This window comes from Artemia franciscana, chromosome 14 (genome assembly GCF_032884065.1).
Source record: "Artemia franciscana chromosome 14, ASM3288406v1, whole genome shotgun sequence".
In the NCBI taxonomy this organism is placed as follows: Eukaryota; Metazoa; Arthropoda; class Branchiopoda; order Anostraca; family Artemiidae; genus Artemia; species Artemia franciscana.
Window position 1 is genome coordinate 6,924,812 of NC_088876.1, and position 15,072 is coordinate 6,939,883.

Genomic DNA, 15,072 nt, shown 5'->3' on the forward strand with positions numbered 1-15,072 from the left:
AATTGCTGTGTAGCACCCAAATTTGGGCAATTGCAGCACTTTCGAAACTGACCCAGATGACAAACCTGGTCCTGTTTGTATGCGGGCAAAAAACACTTCAAATTTCCTTTGTAATTTACGTTTTCAGTGGTAGCCATGGTTGTCACCTGTAACATGAAAGTGCTATTGTAGTTCATTTCATTATGTGTAGAACTGTAGAATGTGTTCAGGGTTGCCACCTATAGCACGAAAGTGCTATTTTAGCACTGTTAGAGTCAACTTTTTGACTATAGCACCGAAAATTGCTGTCAAGCACGCAAATTTGGGCAATTGTAGCACTTTCGAAACTGACCCAGATGACAAACCTGGTCCTGTTTGTATGCGGGCAAAAAACATTTCAAATTTCCTTTGTAATTTACGTTTTCAGTGGTAGCCATGGTTGTCACCTGTAACATGAAAGTGCTATTGTAGTTCATTTCATTATGTGTAGAACTGTAGAATGTGTTCAGGGTTGCCACCTATAGCACGAAAGTGCTATTTTAGCACTGTTAGAGTCAACTTTTTGACTATAGCACCGAAAATTGCTGTCAAGCACGCAAATTTGGGCAATTGTAGCACTTTCGAAACTGACCCAGATGACAAACCTGGTCCTGTTTGTATGCGGGCAAAAAACATTTCAAATTTCCTTTGTAATTTACGTTTTCAGTGGTAGCCATGGTTGTCACCTGTAACATGAAAGTGCTATTGTAGTTCATTTCATTATGTGTAGAACTGTAGAATGTGTTCAGGGTTGCCACCTATAGCACGAAAGTGCTATTTTAGCACTGTTAGAGTCAACTTTTTGACTATAGCACCGAAAATTGCTGTCAAGCACGCAAATTTGGGCAATTGTAGCACTTTCGAAACTGACCCAGATGACAAACCTGGTCCTGTTTGTATGCGGGCAAAAAACATTTCAAATTTCCTTTGTAATTTACGTTTTCAGTGGTAGCCATGGTTGTCACCTGTAACATGAAAGTGCTATTGTAGTTCATTTCATTATGTGTAGAACTGTAGAATGTGTTCAGGGTTGCCACCTATAGCACGAAAGTGCTATTTTAGCACTGTTAGAGTCAACTTTTTGACTATAGCACCGAAAATTGCTGTCAAGCACGCAAATTTGGGCAATTGTAGCACTTTCGAAACTGACCCAGATGACAAACCTGGTCCTGTTTGTATGCGGGCAAAAAACATTTCAAATTTCCTTTGTAATTTACGTTTTCAGTGGTAGCCATGGTTGTCACCTGTAACATGAAAGTGCTATTGTAGTTCATTTCATTATGTGTAGAACTGTAGAATGTGTTCAGGGTTGCCACCTATAGCACGAAAGTGCTATTTTAGCACTGTTAGAGTCAACTTTTTAACTATAGCACCGAAAATTGCTGTCAAGCACGCAAATTTGGGCAATTGTAGCACTTTCAAAACTGACCCAGATGACAAACCTGGTCCTGTTTGTATGCGGGCAAAAAACATTTCAAATTTCCTTTGTAATTTACGTTTTCAGTGGTAGCCATGGTTGTCACCTGTAACATGAAAGTGCTATTGTAGTTCATTTCATTATGTGTAGAACTGTAGAATGTGTTCAGGGTTGCCACCTATAGCACGAAAGTGCTATTTTAGCACTGTTAGAGTCAACTTTTTGACTATAGCACCGAAAATTGCTGTCAAGCACGCAAATTTGGGCAATTGTATCACTTTCGAAACTGACCCAGATGACAAACCTGGTCCTGTTTGTATGCGGGCAAAAAACATTTCAAATTTCCTTTGTAATTTACGTTTTCAGTGGTAGCCATGGTTGTCACCTGTAACATGAAAGTGCTATTGTAGTTCATTTCATTATGTGTAGAACTGTAGAATGTGTTCAGGGTTGCCACCTATAGCACGAAAGTGCTATTTCAGCACTATCACAGTCAACTTTTTGACAGTAGCACCAAAAATTGCTGTGTAGCACCCAAATTTGGGCAATTGTAGCACTTTAGGAACTGACCCAGATGACAAACCTGGTCCTGTTTGTATGCGGGCAAAAAACATTTCAAATTTCCTTTGTAATTTACGTTTTCAGTGGTAGCCATGGTTGCCACCTGTAACATGAAAGTGCTATTGTAGTTCATTTCATTATGTGTAGAACTGTAGAATGTGTTCAGGGTTGCCACCTATAGCACGAAAGTGCTATTTTAGCACTGTTAGAGTCAACTTTTTGACTATAGCACCGTAAATTGCTGTCAAGCACGCAAATTTGGGCAATTGTAGCACTTTAGGAACTGACCCAGATGACAAACCTGGTCTTGTTTGTATAATTAAGAAAATTAAGTACAAGAATTTACTTTTATTAAATAAATTGCACATTACACCGTAAAACTTCTTTTTACAAATTGGTACAGATATTAACACTGGAATGGAAAAAACAATAAAAAATTAAGCCAAATCCGTAGAAAGAAATTAAGTACAAATCAGACCTATAGAATACCAATTAAAACAAAGTATAAAATAAAATAGAAAAAGGTGAAAGCACCCATATAAGCACCAAATTCAAACTGTAAGTTTTAATGACTAATGTAATGAGATTTATAACCTGTTCATTATAGTGCAACAACCATCTTAGGGTGTGAAAAGGAGACAATAAAACTGAGAAAAAAAATTCATGGTCATGTAATGTGACCGACTAATATAAATTTAAATTAAATAAAAAAAAGAAGAAAAGACAGAATCTTTAGTATCTTCAAAAACATTTTTGTATTTAAAATCAAAGTTTTAATAGCACACTTTCGTTATTTGAATATTTTGCCAAGTTTCAAGCACCGTGGGTATTGATGAAAATTGCGCATACTCACTAAAAGAAAAGAAGAATCTGGAATATAAGTATACAAACTTATTTAAAATCACATAAAAATCCGTATCAACAAGCAAAACTCCCACAGAAGCACAACAAAATTTTATTTTCGTCAAATCCGTGAAAACTAAAACTGTACCGAAAAGGCACTAAATCTACAAACTCAAAAACTGAGTATTTATCAATCGACTAAAACAAAACACATTGTGCATGTCAGTTCACACCTCTTGAATCACAGTATATACTAGGCATTAGACTGGGTTCACATCATATGCGTATGTTGGTCGTAACCCTGCATATGTCCTCCCTGCATACCATTCGACGAGTTTCTAAGTATTTCATCGGCCTGTTGACAGTGCGGCCGAGCACCTGGCTCAGGTGTATAGGTAAATGTCAGTTTTGTCGCATATATTACACCGTCATTTCTTACAAGCGAAACTGGTACCTATGAAAAAAAAGAAGGACTCTTAGTCAATATATAAAATAAACTATACTATAAACGCTTTTATAGTAATATTTACTTATTGAAAAACCCTTAAAATTAACACAAAACAAGATGCATCACTTAAGAAAAAGAAGGAGAATATTACAACAACGAAACTGACAGAGAAGAGGAAAGTGACGGACAAACAGATGGTATGGCACCTCTTCTAGATTTAGAAAAATACCTTGTTTTGGGTATTTTCACTGAAAAGTTTTTTTTTGCATTTTGATTTTTAAAATAACAAAATTGCACCCCCCACCTACCCTATTTTTTTCAAACATACATTTATGCCCACTCCTCCTGCATTTTTGTGATTTGGCACCATTCCCACCCCCCTAGGAAAAATACAGTAAACATACAAAAAGAAGTGTTTTTAAATAAAAAGGAGTTTGGTTTTGAACCGGACTCTACTCCTGAGAACCCCTTTACAAGCCTTATTGTCTGCAATAGCTGACTTAAGCCCGTTCACACAATGCAACATATGTTTGTCATAGTCATTATGACAAATACGACAAAAACGACATTATGACAAATAGGGACGGAAAGCAAGTGTCCCTTCTAATGCAACAAATTTAGCCATCACCAACTAGTGAGTCACGCCTTTGCGCATACGTTTTTAGCGTGACCCATAAAATGGCGCTTGAGTAGAGGAGGGTGTCCTCTACTCTCCTCATTTTTTCTCTGGTACTTATCAGTTATTCAAGACCCATTCAAGAATTACGCAGTGTAATATCCGACAGTAACCAGTTTGCCTGTCTGGAATTGGTTGTAATGTACCTATTTTGGGCGAGAAATACTACGACGTAGCTATATTTTAACTAAATATTTAATATTTAGTCGCCTACTTGAGCTACATCAGTTGCATCGCCAAACGATTCATTGATTTGAAAAAAAGTTTGACTTTATAGGCAGTTGTGGAATTTTTACTCTCTAACAGCAACAACCAAGGGAATTGGTTGTTGGTCTTTAAGATGTTTAAGGGAATTTTTACTCCCTAACAGCAACAACCAAGGGAATTGGTTGTTGGTCTTTAAAATGTTTAAGGGAATAGGTTGCACCATTTGAATCACCACAGCTGAAAACCCCATTTGGGAGAATTACAGTCTCCCATCCAGAGTAACAAGCCAAATCTCTTTTTCACATGATTGCAGTGAGATATCTTCTTTTTGGTCTTCCTTGCCAAAACTACGACGTAGAAATACTACGACGTAGCTATATTTTAACTAAATATTTAATATTTAGTCGCCTACTTGAGCTACATCAGTTGCATCGCCAAACGATTCATTGATTTTGAAAAAAAGTTCGACTTTATAGGCAGTTGTGGAATTTTTACTCCCTAACATCAACAACCAAGGGAATTGGTTGTTGGTCTTTAAAATGTTTAAGGGAATTGGTCTTTAAACTCAGCAACCGTCTTGAAAGATGCCAGAATGGTGTCAAAAACCGTCTTAAAAGAATGGTGTCAGAAATCTGAGGGAATGTAACGGCAATTGAAAGGGCTTATTAATTCAATTAACGAATACTGATTACCTGAAGAATATTTTTCTGTAGGTTTTCTGTTAGAGTAAGTCAACACTAAAGTTTTTTTTCTTAAGTTAATAAAAAAAATTTCAAAAGCCATGTTAAGAGTAGGCTCTCGAAAAAACAATGGTAATAGTCTGGCAAAAAAAAAAAATTTGTTTTTTATATATAGAATCTTTTCGCAAAAATTGGCTTTGCAGCCTTCTCTCTTGTAAAATGTATACTAAGTAACATACAGAGGCGGTTTTAGGGGGAACAGAGGGGGTACTTGCCCCAGGCGGAGAAATTTTAGGGGCACAAAATTTTAACAAATAATCCAACATCCATAATCATTTCGTAATTGTTGAAATTTTATTTTGTATAAGTAAATTGAACCTGAAATTTTCATCTTCCCCATATTTTTTCCCATTTGAAGACAGGAAAGTCAGATTTATATAAATAAAAAATGTTGTTTAAAAATGAAAACTTTGCTTAAATTTGGCCTGAAAATTATTGGGAGAAGGGCAATAATCAAGATTTTGCCCCAAGTGTAACAGGTCAAAACCACCACTTGTAACAAACAACCTTTTGAATGACCGCCACCAATATATCGCTTACCGTTTTTTTTTTTAGAAAAGTCAATTTCTTTGAATTTGAGGCGATCTAGCCGAGTAGTTAGTGGGCTAACCTTGCTATCTGGTGTCCGTAAAGGCAGGGGTTCGAGTCCTGGTGTCGTTGATTATTTGGTTTGAAACGGGGGTCAATGGTGTGACTCTGCAAGCTCAGCCAGAGTCAAAACAGCCCAGATGGGTAGTTGGAGAAATATGGAGGGAGGGGGCAGGGGGAACACGAGAAAGCTTCAATTATTTGCCGTCAACCAGGCAGATAATGAGGAGGTCGGTACATGCGCCACACGAACACTATTTTTTTTTTTTTGAATGACCACTTCTTAAGTATGCTTTGTACGTAAAGGAATAGAATACCTGAGTTGGATGTCTAACCCATTGCCATCCATTCCGGAAAGCAGAGATATCAGGTACAACGCAGAGCATCGACTCTTCACATCGGAACATAGTTTCGGCTTCTACATCTCCAAACCATACTTTCAAATTCGGCATAAAATTCTCGCCAGTTAATTCTAACATCGCCACATCTCCACCACCATTCAACTAAAATAGAGAAATAACAGGAAATTATATCAAGTTCCATGTAATTGAGCAAATATATAATTCTGAATGTGCAGTTGTTCCTACAGGGATAAGGGGGCCCCTAAGATGAGAGACAGGGAGTAGGACGAGTTAAAAAACGACTCTTTTTTCATTGAAAAAGCCTTTTTATAGTATTTTAAATGAAAACATTGAAAAGTTTCACCCACTAGATTTAGAAAATGCACCCCCCCAGAATTAAGTGAATTGAGGCAACTGTTCGAGGACAAATTAGAGATAAACATACAAGAATACAAAAAAGCAAGAAAAAAAGAATTGAGAGTCTTAGGCATAAAAAATAATACAACTGAATCCTATCTTTTGGCAAAATCTTCGTATTATTGGCCTTCAGGAAAACACGATATGTCCGATTGACGACTTTGATATTTAAAAACGAATCAACCTTATATCTATCGAAACAGTACAAAATTTCGACATTAAGTAAAACAGTTCAAAATAGGGATGATACCTTTTTATTGACAGTGAATAGATATAAAATTATTTAACTTGATATTTCGAACACATATACAGTGTTCATCATCAGCAGTAGGTCTTTTAGTCTTTTAGTTTTACTGCTGATGATGACACTGTATATGTGTTCGAAATATCCAGTTAAATAATTTTATATCTATTCGCTGTCAATAAAAAGGTATCATCCCTATTTTGAACTGTTTTACTTTCGTCATGGAAAGGCAGTGTGGTCTTCGATGTTATCTAATTTCGACATTGATTAGGAACTTTTTTTTGTTTTTATCGCAGATTGGATGTCTAAAAAACAACTGCTTTTTGTTTACAATTGCTTCTTATTAACAGTCAACAAACCTAAAACCCATCATTTTCAATTTCTCAATGCTCTTAAAAAAATTGTTGCGCGACATACAGCCTTTTAATTATCTAGTTTGGTATGAATGTTTTTCCTGTGATTTTTTATTTATTTATTTACCAGTAGCCAGTAAAACCAATTCAGCAAAATGTTGGGGGGGGGGGGGGCAAACTTTATTTTTCAGAGTATGGAGAAGGGGACAATTTTTTTCGATTTAAAAAATGAAAATACTAAAAAGGGTATTTTTCAACGAAAATACCAAAACCCGTATTTTTCAACAAAATACATAAATGAGTACTTTCATAGAAGGTAAGAGTACCCCCCCCCATAATTGACACAACCACCAACAGCAGAACCTGTCGTATGGCAAATATAAAAGGAAAAAAAAAAACATTTGTATATATTCTCTTGCGAAAAGCCGAAAAAATGTTCTCTTCCCGTCGAAACACAATCTAAGTCCCGTTATCCCCCCCAGCGGTGAGACAAAATAACTGCATATAAAAAATTTGTTACCATTTTAAAACTGTTGACAGTACATATTTTGAATAATACTCGCTTCAGGCTTGCGGTACAGTTGTATATCGTCATGGGGTTGTTTTTTAGAGCTGAAAATAATGATTGGGCGATTGGCTAGGAGTTAGGGATAGTTACGGATCATACAGGTAGACAATTTCAGCACATTTTCGGACTGTTTTATATTAGTTGGACGCTTTAATTTTGTTTCTTGCCTTTTAACTTTTATGGTTTTCTTTGTGATTTAGTCTTTAGACATTTTCTTCCTTCGTTCAGCATTACAGCTGACTTTTACTTTTTTAAATGAATATACCAAATATTAGTGTTTCTTCTCTTTAATTGAATGGACCTGGAAGAGTCCTCAATCTCAGTATCCGTCCAAAGGATTTATTGACTCAATTTTTTAATTATGCACATAAAAATAACCTTTTTGGTTCTCTGATCTCTCCCCGATTTGAAAAATCACTCTTTTTAGATTTAGTTTCCCTGGAGTTATTTAAACAACTTGGACGAGAAAGGTATCCTTTAGGGTTATTCCCCCCTCATTGTGAAATCCCACTCATACCCGCGATACACGACAAATTTATAACAATAACCATAAGGGTTTATGAGTAAACATATTTAAATCAAATTCAAATTTAATAACGTGATAGAACCTTTTTGTTTTGTCATGATTAGCCAGTGTGGTCTCGGAAATTGTTTATTTTGGAACTTTCCTGTTGTCTTAATTTTCATGCTTAAAATCTTCGTGACGCAAGATGCACATTATTTTTGCTCTACGTAGATTGATCAGACAGCGTTTTGTTTAACAATTAGTAGGGGATTATAGGTTTCCTCTGTTTTAAACTAGCCTCTCATTAGCTTTTCGAGCTGTTGACACATCTAAGATCCCCTATCAATTTTTACAAAAACTGTTTCGGAGGCTGCCTCTGGTTGGTTTTCCTTGAAAGTGTGAAATTTTGTCTTTGAAATTGCTAATGGACTCTTTGTCTTTAAACCCCTCCCATTGTGAAATCCCACTCATACCCGCGATACGCAACAAATTGATAACATGACCATAATGGTTTATATGAGTAAACATATTTAAATCTAATTCACATTTAATAATGTGATGGAAACACCTGGAGTTAACGTTTTTGAATACATACACGCACAGTCTCCCCCCAAATATCAATCAAACAAACAAAACTTAAGAAACAATAGGAAAATTTTCTCAAGACAGTGAAATTTAATTCAGTAAATCCTATATAGGCCAGTGTATTCTCCTGATGAGCCCTTGTGTTGGGTGTTGCCTCTGAATTATTTGTCTATATTATTTTTTCTATTGTTTGGTAAATGACGACTTATACTTATTGACGACATGACTGACTGTCCATGGATTATTCTTTATGGTTGATTGTGTATGGCTATGCTGTTTGACCTGTGTGATTGTATGGATGAGTAGGGTTAAGGCATCATTCAAGTGCTGGTCTATATTAATCACTAATTTAGGAAAACAGTCTTCCTTTTCTCCTTCTGTCTCTCTTTTTTTTTTTTTTTTTTTTTTTTTTTTTGTGCTGTTGCATTGGTGATTTCTCTTTTCATGATATATATATATATATATATATATATATATATATATATATATATATATATATATATATATATATATATATATATATATATATATAAACTTACATTAAAACTGTATTTTTTTTAACTTTAAAAAAAAACTTTTTAAAATAGCTCTAGCATCCTTACTTCAACGAATCCTTACTTTCCTCCGAATAACTATCTGAACAATTTCGCAAAAACGTAAAATTTTCTTGTTTTATTCTTTCCAGAGACTCTGCTGAACCCCTTCCCCAAGGGTCATTCCCAAAAAAGCCAAGTCTATTTTGAACAGGTTCTTTGATATCCCCCGTGGTACCGGTGTCGAATGTCGCATATTACTATTAGATATAAATGGGTTGTAATCAGAATTTTTGTTCGGATGGGGGGGGGGCTATAAAATAACTTCACATTACGCAACAAAATTCGTTTACATTTATATTTTTTACTTCTGTCAGTCAGACATTTTTTTAAGGTGGGTTCAAACCGGTTTACCCCTCTCACCCCCTTCTGAATATGGTCCTGAAATTCACCCAAATGACAATTCTAAGATCATTGATGGCAACCAGTCTATGATGAACGCATAATATTAATTTCTTATTTATTGTTCAGCCTCATGCATGTTTACATATCTTACGTTCACACGGCTCATTTTCTCATTAACAACGGGAACAACAACCTGGAAAATTGGCCTCTTCCTTCCTCACATAAAATTCAAAATCTTTTAATTCATAAAAATTTCCCATTTTCTCACGGTGATATATATGTCGCTCTCTCCAGTATCTTTTTAGTCAAACCGTGGGGTTAAACACTGAATTGCTTCTTGTACACCAGGGTTGTCTAAATAAAAAAAAAATAATAATAATAAATAATAATAATATTTGTTCCAGGGAGAGGAAGACAGGGTAAAAAAACATGCAAAGATGCTAGGATAAAAAGTTGAAATGGGTAGGGGGGGTGTCCTTCTGACCGTTATTAGGACCTCCCCCTGTTTTTACGTGGGTTTTCAACGGCTTTGAGTTAGATGCACTATATGTCGTTTTGGGATATGCTCTATTAGGTTTTGAGGTCTCAAATTCAGCTATCCTTATTCAAAAAACAATATATCCCCTGCGGTTAATAATTTCTTCAAAGCCGCATTCAGAACAGTTACCCCCCCCCCCCAATAAAAATAACCTGGGCATGGCCTTGAATTTTAAACGTGCCATCCAACTGTTACTGTTCACTTTTCCTTTGGAGGCAGAGTTATTTGGTTTTGAACGGCGGGGATTAAAGCTTGATCTACAGCCGAAGGTGTATAAGCAGAAACATACTCAGATAATTTTTTGGGGGGTGGGTGGGGGAGTACGTAGTGGATTACTCAAGAAAGGCGAACTATGGGGTAAATATGTCCCATTGCAGACCACATTATACAAAACTCGGGATGCTGGGGACGAATGGAAGCCCTCCCCCCCATTTACGTTCCTTTATAAGACTGGGTTCGATAAACTATTTCTTGTACACCTGTGACATTCAGTACCCAACCCGTTGATTTGATGTGAAAATCAACTGGGAAGTCTAAACGGAAGTAAGTTGATTTCATAACAAGTCAAGCGAGGTCGTTTATTGCTGTAAGAAGGGGGTAATCTACAGGGGGGATGCTATGCATCAACTTGAGCAATAATTTTGACAACCATTCATCTCTCTGAGTTTCATAGTTTTTGACGCTTTATTTTAAGCAAGGAAAACAGACAAGAAAGTGGAAAAATCGCCGCTATCGAAGTCAAATCTGTCAAGCATAGCATAACAAAATAAAATATGAAAAATATTTTTTCGGATGAAAGTAAAAAGCGATATTGAAACTTCAAAAACGTTTTCGCACTGGGTGGGGGGGGGGGCTACCCCCTTCCTAAACTCCTTCTCAATGAGGGATTTCATTCGTGGGGCATTGTGGACAAGGTTTTATCCAGGGGGGTACCGGGAAATTGTGAAACATACGTGATTAAAAAAATTCCAAAGAAAATACAACAAACTGCCTTTTGAATCAATCCAGCCGTGGTGTAAGTACAATAAGAATGAAATTTAGCTATGATATAGGAAAAATGGAAGGATTTCTTTCTCTAATCTTATGGTATTCTTACACAAAAAGCCATTTTTTTTTTATTTATGTGCAAAATAGAAAGGAATGTGCTACATTACATCAGCTGTTATCTTACACCTGTCAAGTAGGACATTTTATAGCTCAGATTAATCGCTGGACAGCATATGATATTTTTAAGAAAATATTGTCTTAAAATTTTATCCACATGAGAATTTCTGATCCAGCTAACCGTCCACCTGTTGTCAAATATTGTCAACAATCTCCATTTCGTGGTCAAATAACTATCCAACGAGGTAATTTAGACAAGACAAAAATGGGCAAAACCACGAGGTTGGCAATCTCCAAGTTCAGCCTCTTAAGTTAATATTCCTTCCTTGACTGGTCAAGCCCGTAGGATTTGAGTGTGTGGTCAGTCGATCCCACGGGAAAATTTTATAAATATTCTCACAGCTTAAAGTACCCTTTGTTAGATTAGTTAGACCGCAAAGAATGTAAAAAATCGATGGAATGCTCAATCGCGTGTGACTAATAGCTTGCACGGTAACTATAAGTAAGCGGTACTCATTTTGACTTCCGAAATCGTTCGGATGTCCGCCAGTGATGCATACGACGGAGCAACAGTGGAGATAACCCCCCCCCCCCCTCCTCTTGCCTAAAAGTAGTTTACGTTTCTTCCGATGGTTTTGCGTTTTTAAGAATATGAAGAATTAGGAATTGAAATTAGGATTAGTATAATAAGAATTAGGAATTGAAATTAGGAATTATATTAGAATAGGTTTATATAATAGAAATTCCGTCTAGGTTTATTGATCACCGCAATGGATGTATCCAGATCAATTTTGTCCTTTATCAAGTGCATAGCACGTTGCGAGGGGTGCCCACTTTCAGAAATCACGTACACCAGGTGCCGCATGTCCAGCGTGAAGGAAGTACCGGTGTGGCGGGACTGTGCGTCACCCGTTGTGTTCTGAGATGTAAACCAACTGGCGGAATATAGCCACTCCCAATCGGTGTGTTGTGATACGTCGTAATATTTGAAACATACTAAATGGGTGCCAGTACGTTTTTCTTATGTACAGAGGGTAACAATATATTATTCCTATTTACACAAATCAGTCGAGAAATAAGCGTCCGCGCCTCCGAAGCATTTTGTCCAGGTTTAAGTACTAATACCCTTCTAAAAAATCACCATTTCAACAGAAATTGTTACTGAAAGAATTGATACTAAATGCTAAACAGAATACTTCGTTTTGAGCTTAAATTTGCTCTTGTAACTCAGCCTAAGTTTTTTTTTTTTTTTAATTTAAAATAATCGTATCATTGTAAACTTTTTCTTGACGGTCATCAGCGATTTGGACAATAAATTGTAATTTTTAGAAGTTTACCTTCATCAATCAAATACGAAGACATACTAAGAAACGGGGATCTCGAACTAAAAAATTATAAAAAATAGAAACTATTCAGAAGACTAATTTTTAGTCTAGTTAACGCTAGCAAATAAAAATTTAACATTTCTTGGCCTAAACAGTTCTTAGTCCATTATGATAGACAAAACTAAATTTTTGCAATAAAGCCAAATTTTTAAAAATTAAAGCTGTTTTTCATAAGAAAAATCGAAAAATATTAGCAATTTAGCACTGAATGAATAATTCATGCCACTGCCGATGTAGCCTTCCATATGAGCGCACCATGCCCATGCAAGTATTCACAGACAAACTGAGGGAAACACGGGAGCAAGGGACTAATAAAGGGTTTTACTGATGGGTCGCCGACTTTCAGAAACCAGACATACTAGTTGACGTGTGCCAATAGCGGGGAAAGTAAGCTATGGGTGATGAAACTGTACCAAACGTTGCGGGGCCTCTACCTGAAGTGTCGGAACTGTACAGCACACACAGCACTCTGAGATACACACCAAGTAAGGGAAAGTGAGCAAATCCTCGGGTTTTTCATATGTGTATCGTCTGACCCCCAAAAATGACTCCCCGTCAAACACCTCAGATGCTCTTATAAGTGGGATATCACTGCATCATTCTCATGGACGATATTCTTTCCCTGTCTAGGCCACTTTATTGCAGGAATGATCTAATCTAATATTACAAATAGCATACCCAACGTCGGAATAAATATATTTTATATAAATTTGACTTTTCACTAACACTTGCCGAGTAGATAAGCTTTCCTCGTGAAAACTTTGGGATGATCAAGAAATTATATATATATATATATATATATATATATATATATATATATATATATATATATATATATATATATATATATATATATATATGTATATATATATAAACATATATATATATATATATATATATATATATATATATATATATATATTTATATATATATATATATATATATATATATATATATTATATATATATATATATATATATATATATATATATATATATATATATATATATATATATATATATATATATATATATATCAAGGCTTCCCTATAATTATATTATTTAGAAGTGAATCACAGAACCAAATAAAAACTGAGCGAGAGGGGGAGGGTAAATTTTTTTTATAAGTAACCTTTTTTATAAGCTAAAATAATGACTCGACCGAGGATCGAGTCAATTAAGTCATTTAGTTAGTCATTTAAGTCGTGTTAAGTTACAATTAGGATTAAGGATAAGATAAGCTACGTAGTTTCAGCTATAAAGAAGAAAGAATGATAGAAAGAAAAAAAGACAGAGAGAAAGAAGGAGTGAGGGAAAGAGAAAGAAAGAAAGGAGAGAGAGAGAGAGAGAGAGAGAGAGAGAGAGAGAGAGAGAGAGAGAGAGTCAATGACGAATACTTGTTATAGATGAATTCACAGTTATTCACAACATCCGTCCCAAAATATCACAAAACACAAAGATATGTCACGAGCTTATTTGAGTCGTGGGAAAGTCCCACGAATCGCAAGTAAATCAGAACTCCATTGGGTGAGCAAACCACAATTAAATTATCTTTTACACCCAATTACTAACTATTTACATGGGCTGGGCTGATATGGATTTGATATATTACAGAAATTAAAAGATTACATTTTATCTTGTATGTCAGCTGTGGCTATACAAAAAAGGAAGAAAGAAAGGAAAGAGTGGATCGAAAAAAATTGATAAGGGGCAGTGGGGAGAAACAGAGAGCGAGGTGCATAAAAAGTTCGTTTTGTTTGGACTGAGAATAGATCTTAAGAATAGAGAGATTGCTTGGGATTCTGTTCCAATCCGACAAACAACGGATGGGGTCTGCGTGGTCCTCGCTGTTAATAAATAGCTATTTCAAAATGAAAAATCGCCTCTCTTCTTCAGTGCTATAAGAGAAAGTTAGAAAGTCTACTGTTACTGATCTAGTATAGAGCGAGTAGCATTGCTTTTTGCTAAATCTAACAAGTGAAAATATAGTGAAAACGGGTATAGTATTTAAACAAAGCAGTGGACAAAACACAAACAAGCAACAGGCTTTACACAATTAAGAAATCCGAATATTTCGACTTCACGTCTGGAAGTCTCTATCAACGAAAAAAAAAACGGGAAAACATAAAACAAAATCAATTAAGCTAAATTAAACAAAACATATAAAGAAAAGGCAAAAAGAAAAATCAATTTAATTTTAAATTATATTTAAAGTTTCTATTTTAAGAAAAACAATAAATAAATGCAAAAATAAAAAATATTATAAAAACAAAAATATTTCTAACGATTTTTTTTAGGTGTGAATCGAGTTGTATTCTTGAGCCTATTAAGGAAGACTGTTCCATATAACAAGATAAGCCGGCAAGACGCAGTGGGTGCATATTGAGTGGCATTCTTGAGCCGATTCAGCAACTGTTCCGTAGGACAGGATAAATCAACAAGGGCCAAATTGACCAAGAAACATCTACAACACAGGAGCAAAAAAAAATTAAATAAATAAAAAAAATCTAAAGGCACCAAACGAGTGACACCTTAGATAACTAAGGCGAAGGCGGAGCGGTAGCACAAGAACCAAATAGGGGATTGGAGTCTGACC

At 35.5% G+C, this 15,072-nt stretch overlaps 1 protein-coding gene across 8 annotated transcripts in view; it reads right to left on the reverse strand.

Annotated features, from left to right (window-relative positions):
- Positions 1–2,329: 2,329 nt before the first annotated feature.
- LOC136035251 (recombining binding protein suppressor of hairless-like) overlaps positions 2,330–15,072 on the reverse strand; it is a 134,802-nt gene continuing 122,059 nt past the window's right edge. For all 8 annotated transcript variants that reach the window (XM_065716917.1, XM_065716915.1, XM_065716914.1 and 5 more), the window contains 2 exons: positions 5,816–6,001; positions 2,330–3,293 (listed from right to left, as the gene is read on the reverse strand). In XM_065716917.1, coding sequence (XP_065572989.1) covers positions 3,111–3,293; positions 5,816–6,001 — 369 coding nt within the window. In that variant the 3' untranslated portion in view covers positions 2,330–3,110. The remainder of the gene's footprint in view (positions 3,294–5,815; positions 6,002–15,072) is intronic.